The 26,581-nt window shown below is 37.2% G+C and overlaps 2 protein-coding genes across 3 annotated transcripts in view; both read right to left on the reverse strand.

Moving 5' to 3' along the window:
- Positions 1-20,168, reverse strand: part of LOC142606674 (callose synthase 9) — a 59,025-nt gene extending 38,857 nt beyond the window's left edge. For both annotated transcript variants that reach the window (XM_075778010.1, XM_075778011.1), the window contains exons 1-5: positions 19,974-20,168; positions 18,422-18,626; positions 4,299-4,396; positions 3,612-3,775; positions 666-762 (exon numbers count right to left, since the gene is read on the reverse strand). In XM_075778010.1, coding sequence (XP_075634125.1) covers positions 666-762; positions 3,612-3,775; positions 4,299-4,396; positions 18,422-18,623 — 561 coding nt within the window. In that variant the 5' untranslated portion in view covers positions 18,624-18,626; positions 19,974-20,168. The remainder of the gene's footprint in view (positions 1-665; positions 763-3,611; positions 3,776-4,298; positions 4,397-18,421; positions 18,627-19,973) is intronic.
- Positions 20,169-22,810: 2,642 nt separating this feature from the next.
- Positions 22,811-25,942, reverse strand: LOC142606449 (uncharacterized). Its single transcript, XM_075777798.1, has 4 exons — positions 25,485-25,942; positions 24,796-25,352; positions 23,258-23,394; positions 22,811-22,969 (listed from the first exon to the last, which is right to left on the reverse strand). The coding sequence occupies exons 1-4, from the start codon at positions 25,940-25,942 to the stop codon at positions 22,811-22,813; spliced, it is 1,311 nt and encodes a 436-aa protein (XP_075633913.1).
- Positions 25,943-26,581: the final 639 nt, after the last annotated feature.

The raw sequence follows: 26,581 nt of genomic DNA on the forward strand, positions 1-26,581 counted from the left end.
CCTCAATTTATTACGATTTGCTCACATTAACACCTCAAAAAACAAGAGTCTAGTGTTATCCCCATCAACATAAAGAAAGGAAGAAACCCTCCAAGAAACCAACATTACTGTCCATCTAATCAGCACTTCTTCTTTCTAGAGGTGTTCACAGGTCAGTTGGGCTCAAGTAAACCACCACTTGACCAATCCAGTCAGGGCCGTCAGGTGAAGGTTGCCTTCACCCACTGCCGACCGACAACTCCAGTGCAACCACCTGTGAACTATCAGATGGATGGTCAGGTGTTGGTCAAGTCTCAGATTGTTGAGAATATGATTTTTTTCTCTCATTTTCTACCATTTTTTCACAATCCAAACAGATTAAGGAAAATAAATTTACTAAGAGGTTCAAATTAAAATTTATCAAAAATAAAAAGAAGTTCAGACAACCAAGACAATAAAGACAAACATAAAATTTGAGAATTAAGCAATAATACTAGAAGACTTAGATCATTTGGTTGCCTAGAAAACGAAAGAAATTGCAAGAAAGAAAGTCAACCAACACATTACAATTTACAAAACATAGGCCATATCTACACATGTGATTCAATGGGTAGAATATATATCAATGTTTCTGGGGCGACCACAACCCAGATCTATGGCAATACACAACTGAGAAGATGTCCAACCTCTTCAGGAATTTCCTTAGTCAACTGTTCCAGCACTGTCCCTAAAACTTTTAAAGTTGCAAATACTCTTTTCCTTTTAACTGTTTTCCGTTCCAACCTGAAATTGAGAATTAGTAAGTCACAAGAACAATATGGAAAACAGAGGAAGGAAAAACATGATTTTCAGCATTATAGAATCATGAGCTGCAAAACAAACATATATGGATATAAACTAAAAGAATCAATATGTATAAAAGATAGGCCTTGGAGTCAGAGAAATGGGTTATGAGTAGCAAACAAGGAAATGAAGAGAGGGTGGGGGGGGTACTCTTTGGCATATAGCACATCCTGTATCAGTCAATTCACAATGGACATGTTAAAAACTGAGTACAACAAAGAACAAACAATCATATACTTAACTCTAAATGCCCAACATAATACTGCTTGTGCAGCTTCACAAGTAATCAAATTCATTGAAAAAGGGCAAAAGAGGCGCAACCCTAGTACATGGGAAGTATACAAAGGATCTGCCAAAAGAAAATTACAAAATAAATTATCTAAGATTCTTAAGATCCAAGAACCCAAATAAGTTAGACGTAGAGAAAGACTAATTCTACAGCTTCTACAAGAGCTAAGGGAAAAAACCTATGGTTCACATTCATCGAACCAGGAGATGGGTTTTCAGAATGAATTTTTGTTCATTTCCATTTTTTCTCCTTCTCTTTTTTCGAAGAGGGGTTTGTATATAACCATATATGTTGACAAGAAGAATAATTTGTTAAGAAACTTTTAATAATGCAAGGGAGGAGTTTTCTAGTTAACTACAGTAGTTCCTCCTGGTTGTTCTTCATAGCATTCAAACCGTTTCAAAAACTTATTCATAACAAACGGAATTCAATACTACTATTTACAAGGAAGCAGTAGATGTAGATAATCGACATAAACATATATATATAAACGAACACACACATATTTTCATTTTTCACAAGGACTTTCTGTTCATTTTCATTTTTCTCCTCTCTCTCTCTCTCTCTTTTTTTTTTTTTTTTTTTTTTTTGAAGAGCATGGTTATTCAGGTTTGTATATATGTTAATTCGTTAAGAAACTTTTTTCATATATTAGCAAGAAAAATTATATTAAGAGAAAACAGCTACATTAAAGAAATGAAGTAGGAAGAGAAGATATGTACAAGCAACAAAAAAGAAAACAGAAAATTATGTACAAGAAGAAAGGGAATCTAAAAACAGCAGAATGGATTCCCTAGAGGAAAATCCCCATGCATGAGACCAATCAAACAAGGTTCCTGCAAATAAAGCTAGGAGTTTATCCCTAGTAAGCACCAAATCTTCAAATATGTGATTATTTCAATCCCTCCAAATAATCCACATCACACAATGTGGTACAAAATTCCAAATATTCGAAGAGTGCTTTCCCAACCAGTTTCTCCAATCAACCAATAAATCAATAACCCTCTTGGGTAAAACCCAAGTAACATCAAACGATCTAAAAGCAAAACTCCATAACCGAGAAACCTCCCCACAATGCAACAAGAGCTGATCAACACTCTCCCCACTACACCGACAGAGGCAGCAACAATAATAGTAGAGCCCCTTTATCCTCAAATAATCACCTATGAGAATCTTCCCCCATGCAGCTGTCCAAACAATAAAGACACATCATGGAGCCTTCACGCCCCAAATGTTTTTCCTTGGAAAAGTAATAGAGCTAGATCCCCTCAAAGCACCATGCATAAATGGACTTTTTTTTATCGCATAGGCAAACCACTCATATCAGTTGCACATCGTAGAGCATACTATACAACAATCCTCACTGTTAATCAAATTCCTACGAGCAACTAATCCCATCCATCATAACCAATTACCGGATAATCTAGGGGCTGTTCACTGCTAATGGACTAAGCAATTTATCCTCATGCAAGAGGCAAAGCACCATAAAAGGATTATATGTCAAAATCCCACTTCAACCTCAAACACCAACTCATCCTATCCCTATCCTTAATTAAAGGGTTTTGTGACTCCAAGATGTGACAAAAGGCCCCACCAACTCCATCTCCCAATCTTTCAAACCACAATGGAACCATACATCCGAACTCCACCCTTCCTCCACAGTATGACTCACCAAACCAATTCAACAATGCCAGCGAGGTATTGTCTAGTAAACTACGTAGTTCATACCATTCAAACTGATTCAAATACCTTTTCTATGGGTAAAAATCAACTTTAATGATTGAAAAAAACATGCTATCCCCCAAGTACACAGGAAGTGTACCACAAGGGCAAACCAATTCAAATACTTATTTATATCAAATTGCATTCAGTACTAAAATTTACTAAGAAGCAGTAGATGTTGGCACACGCACATGCACATGCACACACACATATATGCAAGCATGTATATGTGTATTTTCAAAGTTTAACATATGGCTTTTTATATGCCATATTAAACACTTCCAATGAATCTCTATATCATTTCAATTTTTCAGGTATATATTTTGTGTTTCAAATTAAAATGATGTGCATTGACCAAAACTGATAAATATCATGAATATCATATCATATCATATATGTTGCAACCAGATCTGGAATCAAAAATTATGACAGATGTTGTCAAATGTCCACAATGAGGACACCTTTAACAGGAAAAAGAAAAAAAAAATACAACTAAAAGCTAAATATTCAAAGAGAGGTGAAAGTGACTATTAGCAAGGTTTTCAAAGAGAAGTGAAAATGACCTTTTGGTCAAATGGCATTTACCAATGTTTTCAACAAAGATATCCAAAGTTCAAACCACCCTCCCCCACTAAAAATCTATCAAAAAAAATTTTCAAATGCAGGGATTCAGGACAAGATATATTTACATTCAAAGAGAAGTAGGAAAAAGAATAGTTCAAGAGCATAGCTTAATTTTATATGATTAATATGTTTATTTGCTAGTTCAGAAACATACTCGCCAAGGTTTCCACTGAAAGCACCAGACTCCCTCAACTTTATTTCTTCCTCTCGTAGCTTGTCTACACTATTATTCTCTCTATACAGTTTGTAAAACTCTTGCAAGCGCTCAATGTCTCGACTTCTATCTATGGTTCCAACCTCCTTCTTGGCCAGTTTTTGCTGAAAAATTGCCCAAAGAGACCAAATATTGCACATTACATTAAAATTAATATACAAGTCCCACAATAACAGAATTGCTAGTAAAGGTTAAAGTTCCAAATTTAAGAACAAAGTAAAAACCTAACATCTTCAAAATATGCTAAGAACAATGGAATTTGCAATCTCTAATAGCCTCTGTACATTTGTACAATGAACAGATACAAGCATAATATGTGAGTGTGCATCCATAAATTAATGATTTACACGTGGATTCTCCATCAAATTCCAAAAGAAAGATGAACAAATATAGTGTCCAAACTCAGTCAAAATTTTGAATATCTAACATCATTTTTTCTCCAAGTAATATCTAAGAAAATTTATTCAATATGTTAATCACTGATATGCAAAAGGTGAGATAAAGGACTAGTGCTATTGCCACATGCACAAACATACAAGTCTACCCACAAAATTTACAGCTTCTTGCCCATAATGCAAAAAGTTAGTTGTCAAAAACAAAATTTACCATTGCAAACTAAACGCATACCTTGATGACTGACATCAGTCCTGTCTTGAATTGTAAGACACCTCTTCCTTCACTATTAGGATCCAGATTTTGAGCCAGTGAATAAGCATGCTCACATACTGCAGATAACCAACAGAAACTTAGCAACTTCATACATATCTAAAGGTTTCCATGAACATTATAGAACATATTTAACACACAAAACAATAAGCCAGATAAAATAGGTAGTCCAAAGAAAAAACAAATAAAATATTTGCTGTTTGATTGCACAAACAAAGGCAGAATAGCTGCTTCACAAGAGATTCCATCCAATCTAGTGCCCCAAGTTTGTACCCCATTTTTCCCATCAAAATTTCAGCATTAACAAAAACCAACCACCTTTCCCTTCGGGGCCTCACCATCACTGCATCGCCACCAGCCCCAGCCACAACCAGATCTGGAATCAAGAGTTATGATAGAGGTGGCCAAATGTCCACGATGGTTTTGGGCTTGTAGATCCAAGGACCAGTGGAAACTTGGACCGATGCTGGTATTTAACTTATTTGGTTGGCATTTGCAAATAGAGAGATCAGTTTTGCATAAGGAGAAAGTGATGGTAGCAGAGTTACATTATATGGGATTAGGAATCTGGGTGGTGATGTGCAGTTCAAGGATGAGGTCATGGTGCATGATAAAAGTGATCAAGGTTGATAACCCTAGTGATAGGCAGCACTGTGGTAACAATGATGATGAGGAACAGGATTTGATGGTTATTCTCTTTGTTCTAATAAGTGATATCACATGAAGGTCCAAATTCCTCTGTACATGAAGAAGTCTTTCACAATAAAATTTCTTATCCAAAAAACAATTGTGATAATGTCACGAACAAGCATGCTTGAAGGCCAAAACTGTTCATAATTATGGTCTGAAAGCAATGTTGGGCCTACTTTGAACCTTATAAAGTTTCAGTCTAGTTAACACAGGTCCTACTGCAATGTTTCTTCACTTTATTTATGTTGTTGGTTTATTTAATTTCGATTTTCTTTGATTTGAGGAGTAATTTTACCCACACTTGACACACAATGTGAGATGTGAGAAGTGCTCAGAAAAACAAGCTTGGAGGCCAAAGTTACTTAAGATTATGGTCTAAATCTGGAGCCCAGTTCGAATCTAAAGAAATCTTAGACTAGTCAGTATAAGTCCTATATTATCTTTCCATACTTTAAGTGCATTGCTCATTTATAAAAGTTTTGGAACAACTGTGCTCTTTCTTGAGAATTGTTCAATTCAACCAAAACTCAACATGTTATGCCAAGGAAAGCCTGTGCAATGCTCAGCAGATCTAGGTGCGAGCCTAGCATCAATCCTTCTACTAATTCTTGCCTTCTTATTTTCTGCAAGTAATCCACTGTCTTATCAATAATGAAAAACTTTATTTTTTTATATTAAAAAAAGGGCTAAAAATACAGGCTATCCTCTGGGTACACAGGCAGTGTACCGAGTGAGGCTAGATAAACAACAAGAACATAAATCTAAGAGCTCAATAAGAGAAGAGAAGACAAGTAATCCACATTTTAAACCAGCAAGCAGACTTGGTTTTCACCTATCAAATCCTAACTCAATCTACCATTAGCTAATAACCAAAACCTCAATCCTCTATTTTTCCCCACAATTAACAACCCTAAAATTATAAATTCTTCAAGCAACTTAAATCCCATCAAGATTCAAATAGCCTGGTTGTAGGAACACTGAATCTAAATGTTTTTTTCCCAATATTTAACACCGGACTCATCCTAAGAAGCTCTTTCCAAATACCCCATATTGGTTTGGTACCATTTTCAGCAATAGAATGTCTGCCCAGTTTCAATGCTTAAAGGTTGGAAGCAACTCTAATTGTCTAAGGGAGGTAGACTCACTTTGATTTAAAATAACAATCCAATTTACCAACATATTTCTTGTCTTTGTTTCCTATTCCTGCAAATGTACCTAATTGTATGTAAAGGCCACGAGTTTTTTTTTTTTTTTTTTTGAAAGGTGTGGGGGGGAGGTGTTAGAGGAGAACTCTAAATTTTTTAATTGGGACAAAATTTGCAAACCCTACCAAAGTGGGCTGGCTGTTAAGAGCTTGAGACCGTTTGGTAAGGCCTTATTGAGGAAGTGGCTATTGCGGTTTGGTAGGGAGAGAGAGGCTTTATGGAAGCAAGGTCAGTTGCCCATAAGTTCTACTCGGTAAAGGCAAGTCCAACAAGCTCTTCTTTAGAAAGGTTAACTACATTATCTTTTTTTTTTTTAGGTAAGGTTACCTACGTTATCAAAAAATACAATAATATAATAAGGAAGCCTACCTATCTGATCTTCTCCTCCCCCAACATAGGAGGCTAAAAAAAATTGCACCATCTCCAACCAGTGTTGTTAAAAGCGCTAAGTGCACTTAAGCACAAAGGCATCCAAGAGCCTAGGTGCAAAGCACAAGTGCACGCCTGATCGATGTGAAGCGCACATTTAAAATAATAAATTTTAACAAAATTATTAATGGTCAATACAACAATCAAGTGATCAGTTAATATCTTTTTTGATAGGTAATAGATATTTTTATTAAAAAAAGTATGTCATGTCCACAATGATAAACATAATGTACTAAAAACAAATACAAACAAATCAAATAGAAATAGAACACACGAAATGAAAAATGGAAATACATTGTGTAAAACCCCAAAGTCGAGACCACCCAAACAATGTCCCAACTAGCAAAGACTTCAAAAAATCAATAGATTTCTCAACATCCTCAAAAGTGCGTGTATTTCGTTCCCTCCAAATTAGCCACATCAAACACGCTAGAATCGAAAAAGAGTGTAACCCCAAATAATTCTCCCATGCCAAAAGAAGAGAAACAACTGTCCTTGGCATCACCCACTACAAATTAAACATCAAAAACACTTCACTCCACAAGGCGTGTGCGAACTTGCAATGAAATAATCCACTGTTTCTCCATCGCAACGACACAAGCAACACCAATTAACCAAAGACAAGTTCTTTTTTACAAAGTTGCCAATAGTAAGAATACTATCTTGAGCTGCAGTCCATAGAAAGAAAGACACTCTTTTAGGTACCTTACTACTCCAAATACATTTCCACAGGAAAGGAAAGGTAGGAGGAGCATATAAGAAATTATAGAAAGAGAGCACATCAAAACACCATTCCAGTTAACTTCCAAAACAACCATCTATCCCCCTCTAACCCTAGGCATATTGGAATAAAGAAGCTTGTAAAAAGCAAACACTCTCTCCTCCTCCCAATCATCAAGAGCCCTGTGGAATCGAATATTCCAAGTCCTACTACCACCATCTGGTGAAATACTAATCAACTCAGAAATCCAAGCTTCATTACCTATAGCACAAGAGAAAAGATCAAAGTAAAGATCCTTTAAGGGAATGTGCCCATACCAAAGATCATACCAGAATTGAATATGAAGACCCTCTTCTGCCACATACAACACATGACCAAAGAAACTCTCAACACCTTTCCTAATATTCTTCCACATTCCTCATCCCTGAGCACCTCTACTAACTCTAGTGCACCAACCTCCACCAAGACTCCCCATATTTGGTAGCTATAACCTAACGCCATAAATGATTGGTTTCACTTCCGAAACGTCATAACCATTGTCCAAGCAGGGCTTGATTAAATAAACCAAACCTCATTATCCCCAAACCTCCTATTTCAACTAGCCTACACACCTTATTCCAAGCAACAAGTGGATAGAAAGCTTCCTTAGAACTACCCCACAGGAAATTTGTCTAGATCCTTTCTAATCTATCCGCCACAACTGGAGGGATAGTAACCAAGGATAAGAAATAGGTTGGAAAGCTTGAAAGGGTGCTTTTCAACAAAGTTAATCAACCCCCTTTCGACAAATATAAACATTTCCAACCAGAAAGCTTCTACTCCATTTTTTCTATAATAGGATTCCAAATTGATGAATCCTTAAAAGGAGCTCCAAGAGGCATACCCAAGTAAATCATGGGCAGCCTACCAACATTGCAACCTAAGACACTAGCTGGAGTATCCAAACTCCCTACCACCCCCACTGGAACAATCTCACTCTTACCAATATTAACTTTCAAGCCTATGACAGCATCAAAGAAAATCATCACCATCTGAATATATAGAGTTGTTCCCCCGTTGCATCACAAAAAAGGATAGTGTCATCAGCAAAAAAAAGATGAGAAATATGTAAACCTCCTTGTGAATGGGAATTCGCTTGAAAACCCCTAAGAAAGCCTCCCTCTTCTGTTCTTTTCAACAACCTACTCAAAATTTTCATCACCAACAGACCAACGGGAAAAGAGGAAACAAAGAGTCCCCTTGGCAAAGGCCCCGAGTACTACCAAAAAAACCCACTAGAGAGCTATTAACAAGAACTGAAAATCGGACGGTAGAAACACAAAACTTCATCCACCTCCCCCACTTCTCTCCAAAACGCATCCTCTCCAAAACACAAAGAAGCCTATGTGCCAACACTTTTTTTTTTTTTTCATAATTAACGTAAGAAATTTTTTTAAAAAAAACCAACCAAATACACTAAAAGTGTACTATAGTGGCACAAATCAAGAACCCAGATTACAACAATCAATAAGATCGGAGAGAGAAAAACAAGCATAGGAAGGCAAAACTAAACTCCACTCAAAGAGAGTACGGAAAAAGAAAAACTTAATGTCAAGAGTACATCGTTCACAATCCTCAAAGCATCAAGCATTCTGCTCCTGCCATAAGCACCAAAACAAACGATGTGGCACAAACCTCCATAAACCTATATTTTGATGTCTACCAAACTTCCCCTGCTAAGAAGCTAACAACTCACTAACTTTATAAGGCATAACCCAATGTATACCAAACAAACAAAAAACCATGGATCACAACTCATATGCTATAGGACAATGGAAAAAAAGATGATCCATCGATTTCCCACACCTTTTACACATAAAGCACCACTCTAACACTGCAATATGCCTCTTCCAAAGATTATCTGTAGTTAAGATCTTACCTAAGGCAGCAGTCCAAGAAAAGAATGTTACTCTTTTTTTTTTTAAAGTAAGAATGATATATATACGAAAGGCTACTCTATGCCTAAAAAACACAAAACAACCCAGAAAATACAAGAAAAAGAAAACAAAGAGAAACAAGAGAGAAAACCAAACAACAAAGAAATTACAATAGGAAAATGGAGCAAAGAGAAGAAGGGAGGGAATCACTAGACGTGAGTCCCCACGCCCGAGACCAATCAAAAAGAGTTCCACTAAAAGAAGCAAGCAACTGATCACTAGTGCTATCCAAATCCTCAAAAGTCCTCCGATTCCGCTCCTTCCAAATACACCATAGGATGCACAACGGGACTAAATTCCAGATCTGAGACGAATGCTTCCCCAGCCAATTCCACCATCCAAAAAACAAGTCTGGAATCAATCTAGGCATAACCTAAGCCAAGCCAAAAAGTTATAAAAACAAAGCTCCAAAACCAATAGGCCACCTCACAATGAAGAAGTAAGTGATCTACCGTCTCTCCACAATGACGGCACATAATGCACCAATCCACAAAATCCAATCTCCTCAATCTCAAATTGTCTCCCGTTAGAATCTTATTCCAAGCTACACACCAAACAAAAAAAGAAACTCGCCTAGGGGCCTTTACTCTCCAAATAGCTTTCCAAGGAAAGATAGTTGAAGGAGAATTTCTTAATTTGTTATGGTACGACCGGATGTCAAAAGCCCCATTAGGCTTCAATTTCCATCTCATCCGGTCTCCAACATCCATAGGAGGGGTTATAGCACCCAATATACGAAGAAACTGCAGCCCTTCATCCATCTCCCAATCATTAAAAAATCTGCTAAAACGAACATTCCAAAATCTTCTATCCTCCACCCCTTGCCTAGGCAAAGAAGCTTCAACAGAAGCCTCCTTATCAATGGCAATGACATACAGCCTTGGAAAAACCAATTGAAAAGATTGATCCCCATACCACTCATCCTGCCAAAACCTCACCCTATTCCCCAACTCAACCACAAACTGACAATTTTTGCTGAAATCCTCCCAACCCATGCGGATACTTCTCCACAAACCACACCCATGAGCTCCCCTACCCAGCTTTGAGGTCCATCCCCCCCTATCTTCCCCTTATTTTGAAGCTACTACCCGTCTCCATAACCGACCCTCTTCCTTTCCAAACCGCCACAACCATTTCCCCAATAAAGCCTTATTAAAGATAGTGAGTTTCCTTATCCCTAAGCCACCATTTGCTATAGGCGCACAAACTTTATCACATCCTACCAAATGAATCTTGCTATCTCCCCATAGGAAATCCCTTTGCAACTTTTCAATTTTATTAGCCACATGAGTAGGAATTGTGAATAACGATAGAAAGTAAGTCGGAAGACTAGAAAGCGTACTTTTGAGGTTCGAGGCTTCTATCACTGTTTATCTCCTTCTTCTGTCACTCTTTTCTACTCTAGGAGGAACCTTTGATTGCCACACCATTTTCCAAGGAAAATCAATGACAGAAGAAGGAGATAAAAAGTGATAGAAGCCTCGAACCTCAAAACCTCTCCTAATTGCTGGCTTCCAGAAAAGTTTTTCATCACCAACACCCCACACATTCGTGGAATAAAGCACCATCCAAAAAAGATCAAACGATTCTGACTCCCAATCTTGTGGTGGAAGACAGAACCAAATGTCCCAATGAAGCCACCCATTAGACAAACGCATAACCGCTGACACAAAAAACTCCCTTGTCCAAATATGCCAACACTTGATAGTAGCTTATACAAACTACCCACAAGGCTAATAGAACAAAAGTCCTTAATGCTAATAGCATTCGTCTTCTTAGGAATCAGACATAAAAAAGTGGCATTAAGAGATTTTTCAAAGATGCAAGTTCTATGAAAATCCACAAAAAAAGCCATAACATCTTCCTTTACCACAGTCCAACACTTTTGGAAACATTTTATATAATTTATATAACATTTACATAATTCTCTTGTGCTTTACAAAATATATGCAAATATGATATTTGATGGCTATGATTACAAAAAATCGTAGAATCAAAATAGAAGTTTAGAACCAAAAAGGTAAAGGCTAAAAAGTACTAGAAGGTTAAGTAATGTTATCTTTACCTAACAAAATATCTCAGCCTGACAAAATCAATGCAAATATGCAATGCAATCCTAACCTACATAATCATCATCCTCATTAAGCAAGGGATGATCATAATTGTCTGAATTGAGTGTTTGTTTGTGTGGTCGTGGTCCAAAAGGTCAAAAATATCTAAAGAAGTAGGCTTAGGTTAATGGTAGCACACCACACTATTAGTTTTTATATATTAAATCAATGGCTTATTTCAAACATATTTAGATCTAATGGGTAAAAATCAAATCAGGATTTTTTTTTTTTTTTAATTACAAAGAGCTCAAAAAAGCACGCTTTGCGCTTAATAAAAAAACACTAAAAAACACGCCTAAGGCGCACTTTTGTGAGAGCAAATCGCTTTAGAGGGAAAAAGCCTCAAAGCCCATGCGCTTAAGCGCGCTTTTAACAACACTATCTCCAACTCCTAATCCTGAAATGGCCTAATGAATGTGGCATCCCATAACATAGTGCCATTAACCCCCCCGCCACAGACACTTGATTTCGTGCAATATGAAATAGATCAGTAATACCTTCCTTTACCCTGGGTGATGCCAAGGAAGGTTATAAATTTAGTTGCTTGTTGGCAAGACTGATTTGGGAGACACCACAATAGTGAGATTTGGAAAGGTTATAGATTTACTTGCTTTCTTTTATATATATATATATATATATATAAAAGAATAATTTTATTGGAAAGAGGATACTTCATGTAAAAACGACACAAAGAAGCCAAAATAATTACAATGGAAAGAATCATCTACAAAGATAATGGCTCTATGAAGAGAATATTGAGCGTGAGAAGTCCCCTACTATTTGGAATCTTATTTTGGAGAAAATTGAGCGTAAATTGGCCGGCTGGAAGAAGTTGTATTTGTCAAAAGGTGGAAGACTAACGTTACTTAAAAGCACATTATCTAGTCTCCCCACTTATTTTTTTGTCTCTTTTTACCATCCCTACGCATGTGGCCAATAAAATTGAGAGGTTGCAAAGGGATTTCTTGTGGGGGGACTCCAAGTTTCATTTGGTGGGATGGGACAAAGTGTGTGCACCTTTGCAATATGGTGGGTTAGAAGTAAGGAAATTAACTACTTTTAATAAAGCCTTACTAGGGAAGTGGTTATGGCGGTTTGGGATTGAGGAGACAAGGCTTTGGAGAAGGGTGGTAGCCCTCAAGTTTGGGGAAGAATGGGGGGGTTGGACATCCAAGCTAGGTAGAGGGGTGCATGGGTGTGGCTTGTGGCTTGTGGCTTGTGGAGAAGTATCCGCATTTTAGCAAGAATATTCACTTTGAGGTAGGGGTGGGGGATAGGGTGAAGCTATGGACAGATCAATGGGGTGGGGATTCTCCTCTTCAATTGACTTTTCCAAGTGTGTATGGGATTGCATCCAATAAAGATGCATCGGTGGCCTCTTCTCTTGAACGGTTGGGGATAGAGGAGAGGAGAAGTTGGAATGTCCACTTTACTCGGAGACCAAATGATTGGGAAATGAGTGGCGTGGATGATTTTCTCCGTACCTTGGGCTCTAATCTTCCTCCTATTGAGAACGGTGATTGTATGCGATGGAAGTTGACAAAGAATGGGGACTTTGATATTCATTTGTTTTACAATAAGTTGAGAAGCTCATTTCCCATTATATTTTCTTGGAAAGGTGTTTGGAAGGTTAAGGCTCCTCGGCGTGTTTCCTTCTTTGTGTGGACTGCTGTATGGGATAGGATCCTTACAGGTGATAATTTGAGAAGTAGAGGGTTGGATTTTGTAGACTGGTGTATCACGTGCCGCAATAATAGGGAAACGACGGATCATTTGTTACTACATTGTGGGAAGGCTCATCGGTTGTGGAGTTTAGTGTTTAGATCTTTTGGGTTTTCTTGGGTCTTGCCTGGTTCAGTTGCAGATACCCTATTCGGTTGGTGGAATTGGCCTGGAAAGCATTTGTCTAGCATTTGGAATTTAGCTTCATTATGCTTGATGTGGTGTCTTTAGAGGGAACGAAATAGGAGGACATTCGAGAACATGAAAAGTTCAGATGACCAGCTTTTGGCCTCTTTCAGTGGCACTTTGTTTGAATGGCCTAGGGCTTGGGGACTCACCTCTAGTGATTCTCTCCCTGTGTTTCTTAGCTCTCTCATGTGTACTTAGTTTCGTTTTCTTTCTTGATCTTTTTTCTCTCGCTCTTCCCTTTGTATTTTTCTCTCTGCCTTATGTTTTTCTATATAAGGTAGTGTTCTTGAATATATATCTTTATTACCTATCAAAAAAAAAGATAATGGCTCTATGAATGACTCAATGGAATTGCTATCCATAAAGCCCAATGCATAAGACCACTCATATAAGGAACTAAAAGAATTATCTACAAAGATAATGGCTCTATGAATGACTCAATGGCATTGCTATCCATAAAGCCCAATGCATAAGACCACTTGTATAAGGAACTGGTGAAGATGGCTAGCAATTGACTCCTTGCGGTTTTCACAACTTTGAAATTACATCAATTTCTTTCCCTCCATAAAGTCCACAACAAATATAATGGACATGATTCCAAATTTCTTTCCCTCCCCAATTCTGCCACCCACATGATAGCTCAATGACCTTGGCTGATAATACCCACTATATCCCAAAGGAACTACAAACAAAACTCCACAACTCAAACACCACACTCCAACATAACAAAATACGGTCTACCATCTCCCCACTGCATCAGCACATACAAAACCAACTCAAAATGGAGTATCTATTCTTGAGAAGATACCCCCACCCCACCCCCCCCCCTCCCCAAGCAGATGTCCACACAAAAAAGGAAACTCTCCAAAGAGCCTTCACCCTCCATATGGCTTTCCAAGGGAAAGACACAAGGGATGAGCCCTGTAATGCCTCATAAAAAAATAAAATTTAACATTAAAATACTGATTACCCCCTCCCTAATGGGGACTTTTTTTTTTTTTGATAAGTAAGAAATTTTATTAAAAAAAAAAACCAACCAAGTACACTAGAAGTGTAGAACTTGGAGGAATGAAACCCCTCCCAATCATTAAAATTTCTCATGAACCTCACATCCCAACTCCTCCCCACCTCCTCCTATCTCTCTAATAAGGAGCTGATAAGGACTCAACTGAAGCTTTCGTATTCACAGAATTTTAAAATAGAATAGGATCAACATCTGCAAAGGCTGTTCTCAGCACCAACAGCCTGCCCAAATCGGATCCATTTTCCAGAACCCACATCAAACCAAATGTATGGTAAGAAACTACCCCACCCATTGTAATACTCCTTCACAACCCACAATCATGAGTGCTTCAAACAGGTTTAGTACACCATCCACCCCATTCTTCCCCATACTTCACAGTCATTAACCGCCTCCATAAACAAGTTTCCTCCATCTGAAATCACCACAACCACTTGCCTAACAAAGAGTGATTAAAAGGAGTAAGCTTCTAAATCCCCAGTGCTCCACTAGACATAAAAGTACACATCGTATCTCATCCAACCAAATGATGTTTGAACTCCTCACCTAAACCACCCCGCAAGAAATTCCTTCGCAACCTCTAGTTCCTATTGGTCACACAAGTAGTAATGGTGAGCAATGACAAATAATAAGTAGGTAGGCTCAAAAGCGTACTCTTCAATAACTTCAGCCTCCCCTTTTTGAAAAGTAAAGCCTCTTCCAATCAGCTAATCGACATTTGAATTTCCCCAAATAGGATTCCAAATTGTCGTTGAGTTAAAAGAAGCCCCCAATGGCATACCAAGGTAGGTCATTGGCAAAGACCCTACCTTACAATACAAAATCAAATCGAATTCAACCACATTCTCCAATTAACTTTTAACCCAATCACTACCTCAAAACAAGACAGCAACATCTGAATGTACAAAATCTGTTCAATGTCAACATCACAAAACAAGATAGTATCCACAACAAACAATAAGTGTGAAATAGACTATGAAGCACGAGTGTGGCAAAATGGGTGCCGCACCCACGTCTGATGCGCGAGCAACACCGCTGCCCGCGCGTCGATGCCGCGTCTCAGTTTTTTTTTTTTTTTTTGGGATTCACGCCGACTTGGCTTCGACTCTCGCCGATTCGCACCGAACCAAGCCGATTCAGCCAAAATCAGGTCGTATCTGTTGGTGCAATGCATGATCCAAGGCCAATTTTGGCCGCCGGCCAGTACGTTCCGATTCGGCCGATATGACCTGATACGGCCTGGTTCGGAATGTACTGGCCGGCGGCCGAAACTGCCGAAATCGGCCTTGGATCATGCATTGCAACAACAAAAACCTAAAACCAAAGCATTTGCTGTCCAAAAACTAAAACCTAAGCCTCATCGTTGAGTTGAAACGCACAAGAGATAGCCATTCAACGTACTAGGTCTGCTACTCTTTTTTTTTTTTATGGGAACTGCTACTTTGAGTTTTAATATAAACTTTGACTACCCAAAATGCCCTTTGTTTTGTATTCTATTGGACCCCCTAGTTGCACCCAAAGTCATGTGGCTGTTTTGGTCATTTTATCTGATATTGCTGATATCTGGCATGATTAGGTGAGAGTGCAGGACATTCTTTTTTGTTTTGTGTTTTGTTTTGTGTTTCTTGATTTCTTTTTTCTTTGTTTTGTGAATCTAACGTGTTTTAAAAAAATATTTTAATAGTAAAAATATATTAAAAATATAAATAAAAATATTTTTGATAATTTTTTAATCACCGCACCCACACCCTATTTTTTCAAAAATTGCCGAGTCTCGCACCCGCTCTCGCACCTGCGCCCAAATCCGGAAACGCACCCGTGCTACATAGGAAATAGACAACCCTCCCCCCCCCCAATCAGTATTCCCAACTATTGTCAAGAATAAAAGAAGGATGAGGCAACAGCCATGACATTGACGAACAAAGATGGAAGAATCCACACGGCTATAGCGTAAAGCCTTTGAGTCTTTGACAAGACCTCCCTCCCCCATTCTCCTCAACATACTACTGAGAACCTCCTTAACCAGAGTAAAGAGCGAAAGAGATAATGGATTCCCCTGTCTTAATCCCCTAGAAAAGCTAAAAAAACCACAAGGAGAATGATTCACCAAGATAGAAAATTGTATTGTGGAAATGCAAGTATGAATCCAACTTCTCCTTTTCACCAAAACCCATTCTCTCCAAGAGATAGAGAATAGCCTCCCAATTAACATGATCATAGGTTTTTCCTATATCCAACTTATAGAATAATGGCAAGGGTATGACTTTATCCTAGCATCCACACACTCATTAGTAATAAGCACTGAATCCAAAACCTGCCTTCCTCCCACAAACGAATTTTGTGATTCAAAGATAAGTTTATCCAAAACCCCTTTCAACCTATTGGCCAACACCTTGGCCAAAATCTTCTAAACACTCCAGACCAAACTAAGTCCCTCACATTGGTAGCATTCATCTTCTTTGGAATTAATGCAATAAAAGATGCATTAAGAGAGTTTTCAAATTTACAATACTTGTGGAACTCTTCAAAACAACCAACACATCAACTTCTACCACCCTCCAACATCTCTAGTAAAAAAAAAAAACAATGGTAAACCTGTCTAAGGCCTGGGGCTTGTGGTGCTTTTGAAGAGAGAAATTCTAGAACTTTTGATGGGTGTGAACAGAATGCTCTTTACTGTTTCCAACTTATTGGAGCTTACATATCATCGTAATCTCAAAGCTAAGTTGTGATGCACATCTATTATATGCCTTTGAAACTTGTTGCATTTTTTCTTAATAGAACTTATTACTTATCGAAATAAATTAGGACGAAAACAAAGCGCGTGGAATGTATGTTTAGTAAAAGTAGAAATAGAGATAAAGGGACAATAAGACTCAATGGTTAAGATACGAGCTAGAACAACTTCTTTTTTTTGGTAAGTAGTAAAGTTTTATTCAAGTAAAAGATTACTTCATGTTCACAATGATGAAAACAAAGTATCCTAAAAAATTAAAAAAAGAACAAAGTGAGTCTAGGAACTCAAAAATGGAATTACAATGAGTAAAACTCCATGCACAGGACTAATCAAACAAGGAAAAATCACAAAGGATTTCAATTAATCAAGAGGTCTCTCAATGTCCTCAAAAGTATGGTCATTCCATTCCTACTATACTATCCACATCAAGCATAACAGACTAAGATTCCAAACATTTGAATACTGCTTCCCAAACCAAATCCTACAACCAAATAGCAACTCTGCTACTGTCGATGGATCATCCATTGAAACCTAAGCATCTTAAAATTTTCACTCCACAAAACATAAACAACATCAAAATGGAGAAACAAATGCTTTCCAAACCAATTCCTACATTCTTACCCAAAGTTGTTGTCCACAAAAAAAAAAAGACACCTTCTTTAGGGCCTTGACACACCATATTCTTCTTTCTTTATTTTTTTTTTTAAATGACACCATATACTCTTCCAAAGGAATGAATTAACAATGGTACCACAAATAGCCTTGTAATAAGAGTGAACATCAAACTTTTTTTTGGATAGGTAATAAGAGTGAACATCAAACTTAAAACTCCAATCAAACTCCATCTCATCCTACCAACCCCACCTCCCTAAACAACAGTGAGTAAATAAGGTCTAGAAAGGAATTCACTGACTCCAACTCCCAACGATGAAAGTATAGAGGGACAGTGAGGTCATGTGTCACATGGTGTGACAGTGCAGCTCACATATCAACTTGTTATAATAATTTATCAAAGTAGAACTCCTCTCCTTATTATAGTTACATGTCTTTTCTACTAGTGCACACAAATAAAGTAGCAAAATTTGCATCTTCAATATCGCGCATGCATAAAATACAGGCCCATAAAAAGTTTCAGAGTATATGAAAGCCACTAAACATTTGTAATCTAGAAATGCACCTGGCAACAGGAGACCCAAGTGTATGCAAAAATATATTAAATAAAAGGATGATAAAACCAAAGAAAAAAATAAACGATGATCTTTCAAGAAATAAAAATTTCATACAGATTCTAGAAACATTGGGATCTTCATCTTGAATTTCATCTGCAGCTCTCAGAATTTCATCAATATCTCTATTGTTTGCTAATGAAGATGGAACATATCCAGCAATTCCAGTAACAGGATGCCCAAATGCATCTGTCCCTGTCCTTTCCCTCCTTAAGGCAGCACGGACTAACCGCTCCCACAGTTCCTCAGCTCGAGACATTTTCTATAAAACATACATCACCCAAAAATATTAATAAATATTCAAAAAAACCATGCCACAAGTTTTCTCAACAAATCATTAGTGCTGAAATATACAAACACCAATAATCACTGAGAGAGATTCCATTCAAGCAAAACTAAAATCAAAATTTTTCTTGCCAAAGAGCTCTAGGTCAAAGGACACGAGCAAAAAGATAACGGATGCCCTAAGGGCATTGGTTTGGGAAATATTTTTAGAAACGTTTTATGGGAAAAGGAAAAGGAAAAGGAAACTGATTTTTTTTTTACAACTTTTTATAATTCCCAAGAAAGTGGTATCCAAACTTTCCTAAAATGGTCCATTAACAAATGCCCTAAGGGCACCCTGTTAATATATAAAAAATACATCACCCAAAAAATTAAGAAACAATCAAAACAACCATGCCACAATTTTTCTCAACAAATCATTAGTGCTGAAATATACAGACACCAATAATCACCGAGAGAGATTCCATTCAAGCAAAACTACAATCAAAAATTTTCTTGCCAAAGAGCTCTAGGTCAAATGACATAAGAGCAAGGTGGAGGGTGAGGTTGTTGGGTTCAAGACCCACCAGTTAGTTACGTGTGCATCTTTTCTCTCTCTCTCTCTCTCTCTCTCTCTCTCTTTTTATATATATACATATGAAAAAAGTTAACGGATACCCTAAGAGCATTGGTTTGAGAAATATCTTTAGAAGCTTTTTATGAGAAAAGGAAAATGCAACTGAATTTTTTTTTACAGCTTTTAATATTCGCATGAAAGTAGTATCAAAACTTTCCTAAAATGACCCATTAACAAATGCCCTAAGGCACCCGTTAAATAGTAACTCTTTTCTTCTCAACACAACAATATATATACATACACACACACATACATACATACATAAACTTTCAAGCTAGACTTAAACAGCAACTATTTTCTTCTCAACGCAGAAAATTGTTCTGAATCAACTATTATATATAACTTCTAAGCTCAACTTAAATAGTTAGCTCTTTATTTTTGCCAACAAAACAAGTCATATTGAATCAGTTAGCACAGTTTTAAACATTAAAGAAGCTCTCTATACAAATTCCTTAAACAATTCTTCTAAAATTTGAAACAAACCAAAAAAAAAAAAATGTAAACGAAAAATAGTAGAATCTGAATCCTAAACCACGTAAATTATTAAAAAAACACAACCAACAGAGCCTCCGATACCACAATAAATTCAAACAAAAAACCCTACATTCCACATTTAGACATTCAAAACCCTAAGGATCTCAAAAAACCTGCATATTTTTTTTTTCTCGGGAACCAAACGGGAGATCAAGTAAAAATGGAAGTGCGTACCTGATTTGGGAGAAGAAGAGCCTAGAGAAAAGAGAGTCCGAGTTGAATCGGAATCGGAATCCGAATCGGTCTCCGACTCGGATCAGAGCTGAAAAGGTTGTTTTTAGCTGTGAAAGCTGAAAAGAAAGAAAGCTGGGAGAGAGGGAAAGGAGATGAAATGAAAATGAGAGAAAAGGAAAGGAAGATAGAAACAAGGAAAGAGCGCTCGAATCTAGTGCATTTCAAAGATACCGGAATTACCGGTTACAGCCGGTAGAACACGGCATTTTTTTTTTTTTTTTTTTAGTTTGGGTTTTTTGGTCTCATTGACGCGGAGAAGAAACCCCTTTGTGTACGCGAAAACCGGCGCAACTTTTTTTTATTCTTTATTTTGAAAGGAACCGGCGCGACTATTTGTTTAACTTAGGACTGGCTTTTGATAAATTTAATTATAAAATAATTTTTATAGATCTGTTTGGGTAACTTATTTTTTTATAATTTATTTTACTATTTAGTTTATTTTTGCTATTATTTATGAGTTTATTGTAATTTTTAATACTATTCATGAGTCTCACTGTATTATTTCAGCTAACTTTTACTTTTATCTATAATATTTTTAATAAAAAAATTTTAATTTCAGCAAAATAAAGCGAATTTCAAATAGAGCCCTAAAAGTTGCATAAAAATATTCCCAAAAATATATATATACAAAAAAAATAAATATAACTCTTTTGAATTTTTGTTTGCTTAACTAGTTTTTTATCAACCAAAAAAAAAAAAAAAAAAAAGGTATCGTGAGCTATATTTAATACATTTTTTTTCTATCTGTGCTTGCTTTCCCTTTCCTACTAGGATAGAGATTCAAAAAAGAAAAAACCCAGCTACTAAGTAATAACTAATCATTTCTCAAAAAAAAATAAAGTAATAACTAATCAATTGCATCTCCTTGCTTATCTATCTTAAGCTCTCTCCTCTATCAAGAACCAAAAGCAGATAGAAAATAACCCTATGCATAGACAGGAGAGAGGGGGGGGGGGGGGTGGTAGGAGGGCCATGGCCCTTCCTGGATTTTTCAAAAATACCCATTTTTCCTCTATTTAATGATAAAAGTTTAAAATATGAATAAAGTTTAACTACAAAATTAGTTGTAGCCTTAAATTATAACCTTACTCAATATCTTTTTATTGGAGGTGATTTTTTACAAACCCACCATTGGATTACATATTCTTCTTGTATCCTCCATACTTGCAAAAACTTTTAGAAAATTAAAGATCAATAGTTATGTCATCAATAAATAGTTTAAATTGCAAATTTTTGTAGTTTAAAATTATGCAAAAAATATAAATTTATAAATCATATAACAAATAATATATGATTGATACAACATTTGACATATGTATTAAGAATGTAAAGAACATGCAATTCAACGAGTAGATTTTCAAAATATGTAACAATGTTTATTTTATTGAGTAAGGTTGTAACTTTAGGCTACAACCAATTTTGTTACTAAATTTTATCTTTAAAATATTGAGTAAATTTTAAGTGATGTCCCCCTTTCATTTTAAAAAAAAAGTATAAATGCTCTTTAATTTATTATTGTCTCCTTTATTTTTCATTTTAATATTGATTTTTTTGTCATATATAAGTCATTAATTTTAGGAACATTTAAAGTATAAGTTAATAAAAATATATAAGTAAATCTCTTTAGCAAAAGATTTTTGTTGTTTTCCAAAAATAAAATCATACGCATTTATATAGAGGGTTAAAGCTAACATAATACAATAATACATTTGGCTTGGTCCCACTTGACAAAATTTTCTAGCTCCGCCATTAACCACATATGAGAATCGTTGAAGTGAGAGGAAAAGTGAGGGTTGCCCCTATCTTGCTAGAGGCATAATTTCTATATAAAAAAAAAAAAAAAAAAAAAAGCAATTGAATTGGTTCTTATGTCCCTGTGCCTAAAAGGATGGGTGAGTTCAGTGCAAGTTTTCATTGATTAGGTTGATCTATATGCTCTGGGGGTGAGACAAAGTGTAGCGTAGTTTGGTTAGTGTATCTATTTTTCTTATTGTCAAACAACAAAATTTAGAATTCAAACCCTACCTATGTCAAAAATCAATTGGCATATTAGCTTAATAAAAGAATAATCACCATAATCCATAAAGTTTTTTTTTTTTTTTGAGAAACCAAACTTGAAAGCCTGCTAGATTAATAAAAACGGAAATTATAATACATCACAAGCTACAAGAGGAGTTATATCATCAGGAACGGATTCAATCCAAACCTGAAGCTCATTACCAAATTTGGACTTTCTGGCAAGGAAATGGGTGACTAAATTGCGTAGTTGTTTTACATGAGCGAAGTTACAAAGGCGTAAGCCACTAGCTAGCATAAGGGAGTCAATAATGACATCGTCATATTCAAGATGGTTTGACCCTCCATCACGCAGAGCATTAGTTACAATCTTTGTATCGCCCTCAAATGTAGCATCAAAAATACTTAATTCCTTTGCAAACATGACTACTTTTCTTCAAGCAAGAGCTTCCACCATAGCCACAGAGAGGGGGAAGGGGAATTCTTTCAGCCAATGCACCAATCACACTACCCTCCAAATCTCAAATGACCACTCCCAAACCAGTAGCCCCTATTTCTTTGAAGATCGCCCCATCAAAATTCACCTTGTAAAGCGGGAAAATTGGAGGGATCCACCTAACCCTACAGGCTAGAACAGGAAGATGATGGATTTGGTGAGGTAATTGGGCTACTGAGAAATCATGGAGGAACCGCAGGGCCCTGAGGCAATTGTCCTGATGGCTGTAAGAGCTGCCCCTTATGCGGTCAAAATTTCTTTTCTCCTATATCATCCAGAAGATCACAGCCAGAAGGTCCATATCCTGGCTACCTTTAACCCTGAAAACCATTTCCAACAGGTCCGCAAATTTGGTAGACTTATATTTGAGTAGTTTTTTACTCATCTCATCAGCTTCCCAAATGATCCTGAGAGTAGGGCAGCCCTACAATGTGTGGATAGTATCTTCACAAGCAGATTTAGAACCAGGGCAAGAAACTGATTGGACCACTTGACGTCTCCACAGATTGTATAAAGTTGGGATTGCCTCGTTTGCTGCCTTCCACATTAGATGCTTAATCTTGAGAGGTACCTGTAAAGACCAAATTCCATTCCACAATTGCCTACGCCTTCCAGGGTTTGAACAATTTGGGAGGGACAGTCTCTCAGACAAAGATAATAGTTTATATGCATTGTGAGTGGTAAACACACCCTAGTTTGAGGGAAACCAAACCTGCTTATATGGGAGGTTGTGAATGCTCAAGGGGATACCAGAAATGATTCTAGCTTCATGTGCTAGGAATTCTTGCTGAATCAAGTTCGTGTTCCATGAGTGGGACTCTTCATCAATTAAGGCACTAACATTTGAGTCTGGTTGAGGGAAAAGGGCCGGGAAACAACACAACTGCAGTGGAGGCTTGGTAACCATTTATCACCTCTTGCCTTTATGGACTTACCATCCCCAACACTCCAAACCGAGCCCAATTCAATAACCCATTTGGCTTGGGCTATGCTCTTCCATGCGTAAGACCTTTTGCTTTAGCTATTTGCCTCCATAATTGAGCAATTCGGAAAAAATTTTCCTTAAAGACCCTATGAAACAGAGACTCTTCATCGTTCATTAGACACCACACTTACTTAGCGAGGAAGGAGTCATTAAATCTGCTTAGCTCTCTAAAGCCCATCCCCCATTTGCTTTTTAGGAGGCATAGTTTCTCCCAATTGACCCAATGGATTTGTTTTTGTTCCCCACTATAACCCCACCAAAATTTCCTAATCAAGGCTTCAATTTCGTTGATAAGCCTTTTCGGAAGTTTGAAGCACGACATGGTATAGGTGGAGATCTCCTGGACCATTGCCTTAATCAAGATCTCTCCGCCAGCTTGAGACAATAACTTTTCTTTCCAACCTTTTAGCTTCTTCCAAATTCTCTCCTTTACCATACTAAATGATTTCCTTTTAGCCCAACCAAAGGGTGGCCCGAGTACAGCTCATACCTTTGGATAGCTGGGACAACCAAGAGAACTTTAATTTCTTCTTGAGTCTAAGCTGACATATTAGAGCTCAAGAACAGATCGGTCTTACCCCCGTTGATATTTTGGCACGAAGCATTTTCATAAATTTGAAGGATTGATTGGATTTTTTGGCATTCTGAGATGGTGGCTCTACAGAGGATGAGGCTATCATCAACAAATATCAAATGAGATATCCGGGGGCCAGTCGGCAAAGGGAGACACCTCTTAAACTGCCCTTATTTTCAGCTTTCTTCAGGAGCCCATGCAGCCCTTCAATGACTAGCAAGAACAGATATGGTGACAGAGGGTCACCTTGGCGGAGGCCCCTCAGTGGTGAAATAAGCCAATATGGTTTCCCATTTAGAAGGATAGAGTAAGTGAAATCCATCTACTGTTGAAACCCATTTTTGCCATGATTTTTTCCAAGAAAACTCATTCAACACGGTCGAAAGCTTTGCTCATATTGAGCTTCAAAGCCATCAGCCCCATCTTACTAGTTTGCTTGGCCTTCAGTAGTGTAGGATCTCATGAACTATCAAAATATTATCAGTTATAAGACGACCTGTTAAGAAAATGCTCTGGGTTTTCGAAATCAACTGAGGAATAAATTTTTTCAAATGATTAGCAAGCACCTTCGCAATAAGCTTATATAACACATTACTCAAACTAATTGGCCTAAAATCCGTTACCTGCCTCAGAATTTTATTCTTAGGAATAAAGGTAAGGAAAGTGTGATTGAGGTCTTGAGGGAGTATACCTGAATTTAGTACATCCAGGACTACATCAGAGACATCAGAGCCAAATTTTGACCAATATTGTTTGTAGAATAGGGGAGGAAGTCCATCTGGGCCAGGGGTTGTATTGGCTTTCATTTGCGAGAGAGCTGCTTGAACGTTAGAGGCCTCAAAGGATCGGATCAATTCCTCATTCATTTCCTGAGTAACGTGAGTCTCCACACCTTTAAGAACTTCATCAAACACAGTGGGGCTTGAAAAGGAAAATAAAGAAGAGTAGAAACTATTAAGCAAATCACCAATTCTATCCTCATCCACCACATAGAGATCGTGGTCATCTTTAAGGCCTAAAATGAAATTTCTCTCGCTCCTTTTAGTTGCATGGCAATGGAAGTATTTTGAATTCTGGTCACCATATCGGAGCCAGTCTGTTTTTGCTCTCTGATTCCACACACAATCTTCTAAGTCCATCAATTTATTAATTTCCTCCTTGAGTTCTTTGACCTGACTGGTGCCTTGCCTTGTAATAGCGTCAGACTCCGCCTTAGCCAACAATTTTCTTTTGCGAGCTAGAGATAATCTAATATTACCAAACACATTCTTATTTCAGGATTTCAATTGGGTTTGACAATTACTCACCTTTTGCAGGACTTTCCTCATAGGGTCACCCTCCAGCCTCAAGGCCCAAGCGGCATGGACCACCCCTTCACACCTCTCATCCTTTATCCACATCTCTTCGAAGCTGAAGGGCCTTTGGGGGTGATAAAACCGACAGTGCACATCATTAGAGCAGAGCCAAATAGGCTTATGGTTTGAAGAGAATCCGGACAGATGATGCAAGCGAACAGATGGGAACTCGATCATCCACTCAGTTGAGGCAATGGCTCTATCCAACCTGACCCACACTAAAGGACCATCAAATCTATTATTACACCAGGTGAACGACAGACTAGTAAACTCGATGTCCTTTAAACCACAAAAATCAAGACAATCTCTAAAGTCTTGCATTTGCTTATCAGGCCTTAAAACACCCCCAGACTTCTCTTCCAATCTTGTGATTTCATTGAAATCGCTAATATAGACCCACGACAAGTCATATTGGGTGTTGAGATGGTGAAGCAGGGACCAAGAATCTACCCGGTTGACTGTCTCTGGAGCTCCATAATCCATAAAGTTGAAACTCTATCAATTCTAACAAAAATAACTCTTTCATAATATATATTAGTTCCTTTTATTGTAAAAATAAATAAAAATCATATCATTTTTCTTCGGTTTACTAATGTCTTTCTTGTTTAAAATTAATTACTTTTCTCCTTTAACTAATGTATCTTTAATTAAGTAAAATTAGATTTTTTAAAGCGATGTAAAATGAGATTTTAAACTTTATTATATCATGTAAAATTTATAATTACTAAAAAATCAAATTGTTACTTAATGGCTTAACCACGTAATCCCTTATTTTGGTTAACATTTACGAGGTAAGTAGTTGGCCTCATGTGTCTCCAGTCTCCACCCAACAATGAAGTGACTCACAAATAATTTGCTAATCTTAGCAAAGAATAGGCTTTCAACACATTGAACCATATTTTTGTTGAACCTTTTAGTTTAGTCAAGAAAGCTCTACTCTACACATGATCTTGTTTGAAATATCAGGTAGATGGATTAGTGTCTTACATATTTCCAAGTGGTCAAAAGGGTTATTAGTACAATTAAACGCTTCTAAGAGCACTTACAATAAAGATGCTAAAATAACTCAAAAACTATTTTAGCATCTCAACCACACAAAAAAAGGCCCTGCAATCATGGCAT

Source organism: Castanea sativa, chromosome 8 (genome assembly GCF_040712315.1).
Source record: "Castanea sativa cultivar Marrone di Chiusa Pesio chromosome 8, ASM4071231v1".
NCBI classification, from domain to species: domain Eukaryota; kingdom Viridiplantae; phylum Streptophyta; class Magnoliopsida; order Fagales; family Fagaceae; genus Castanea; species Castanea sativa.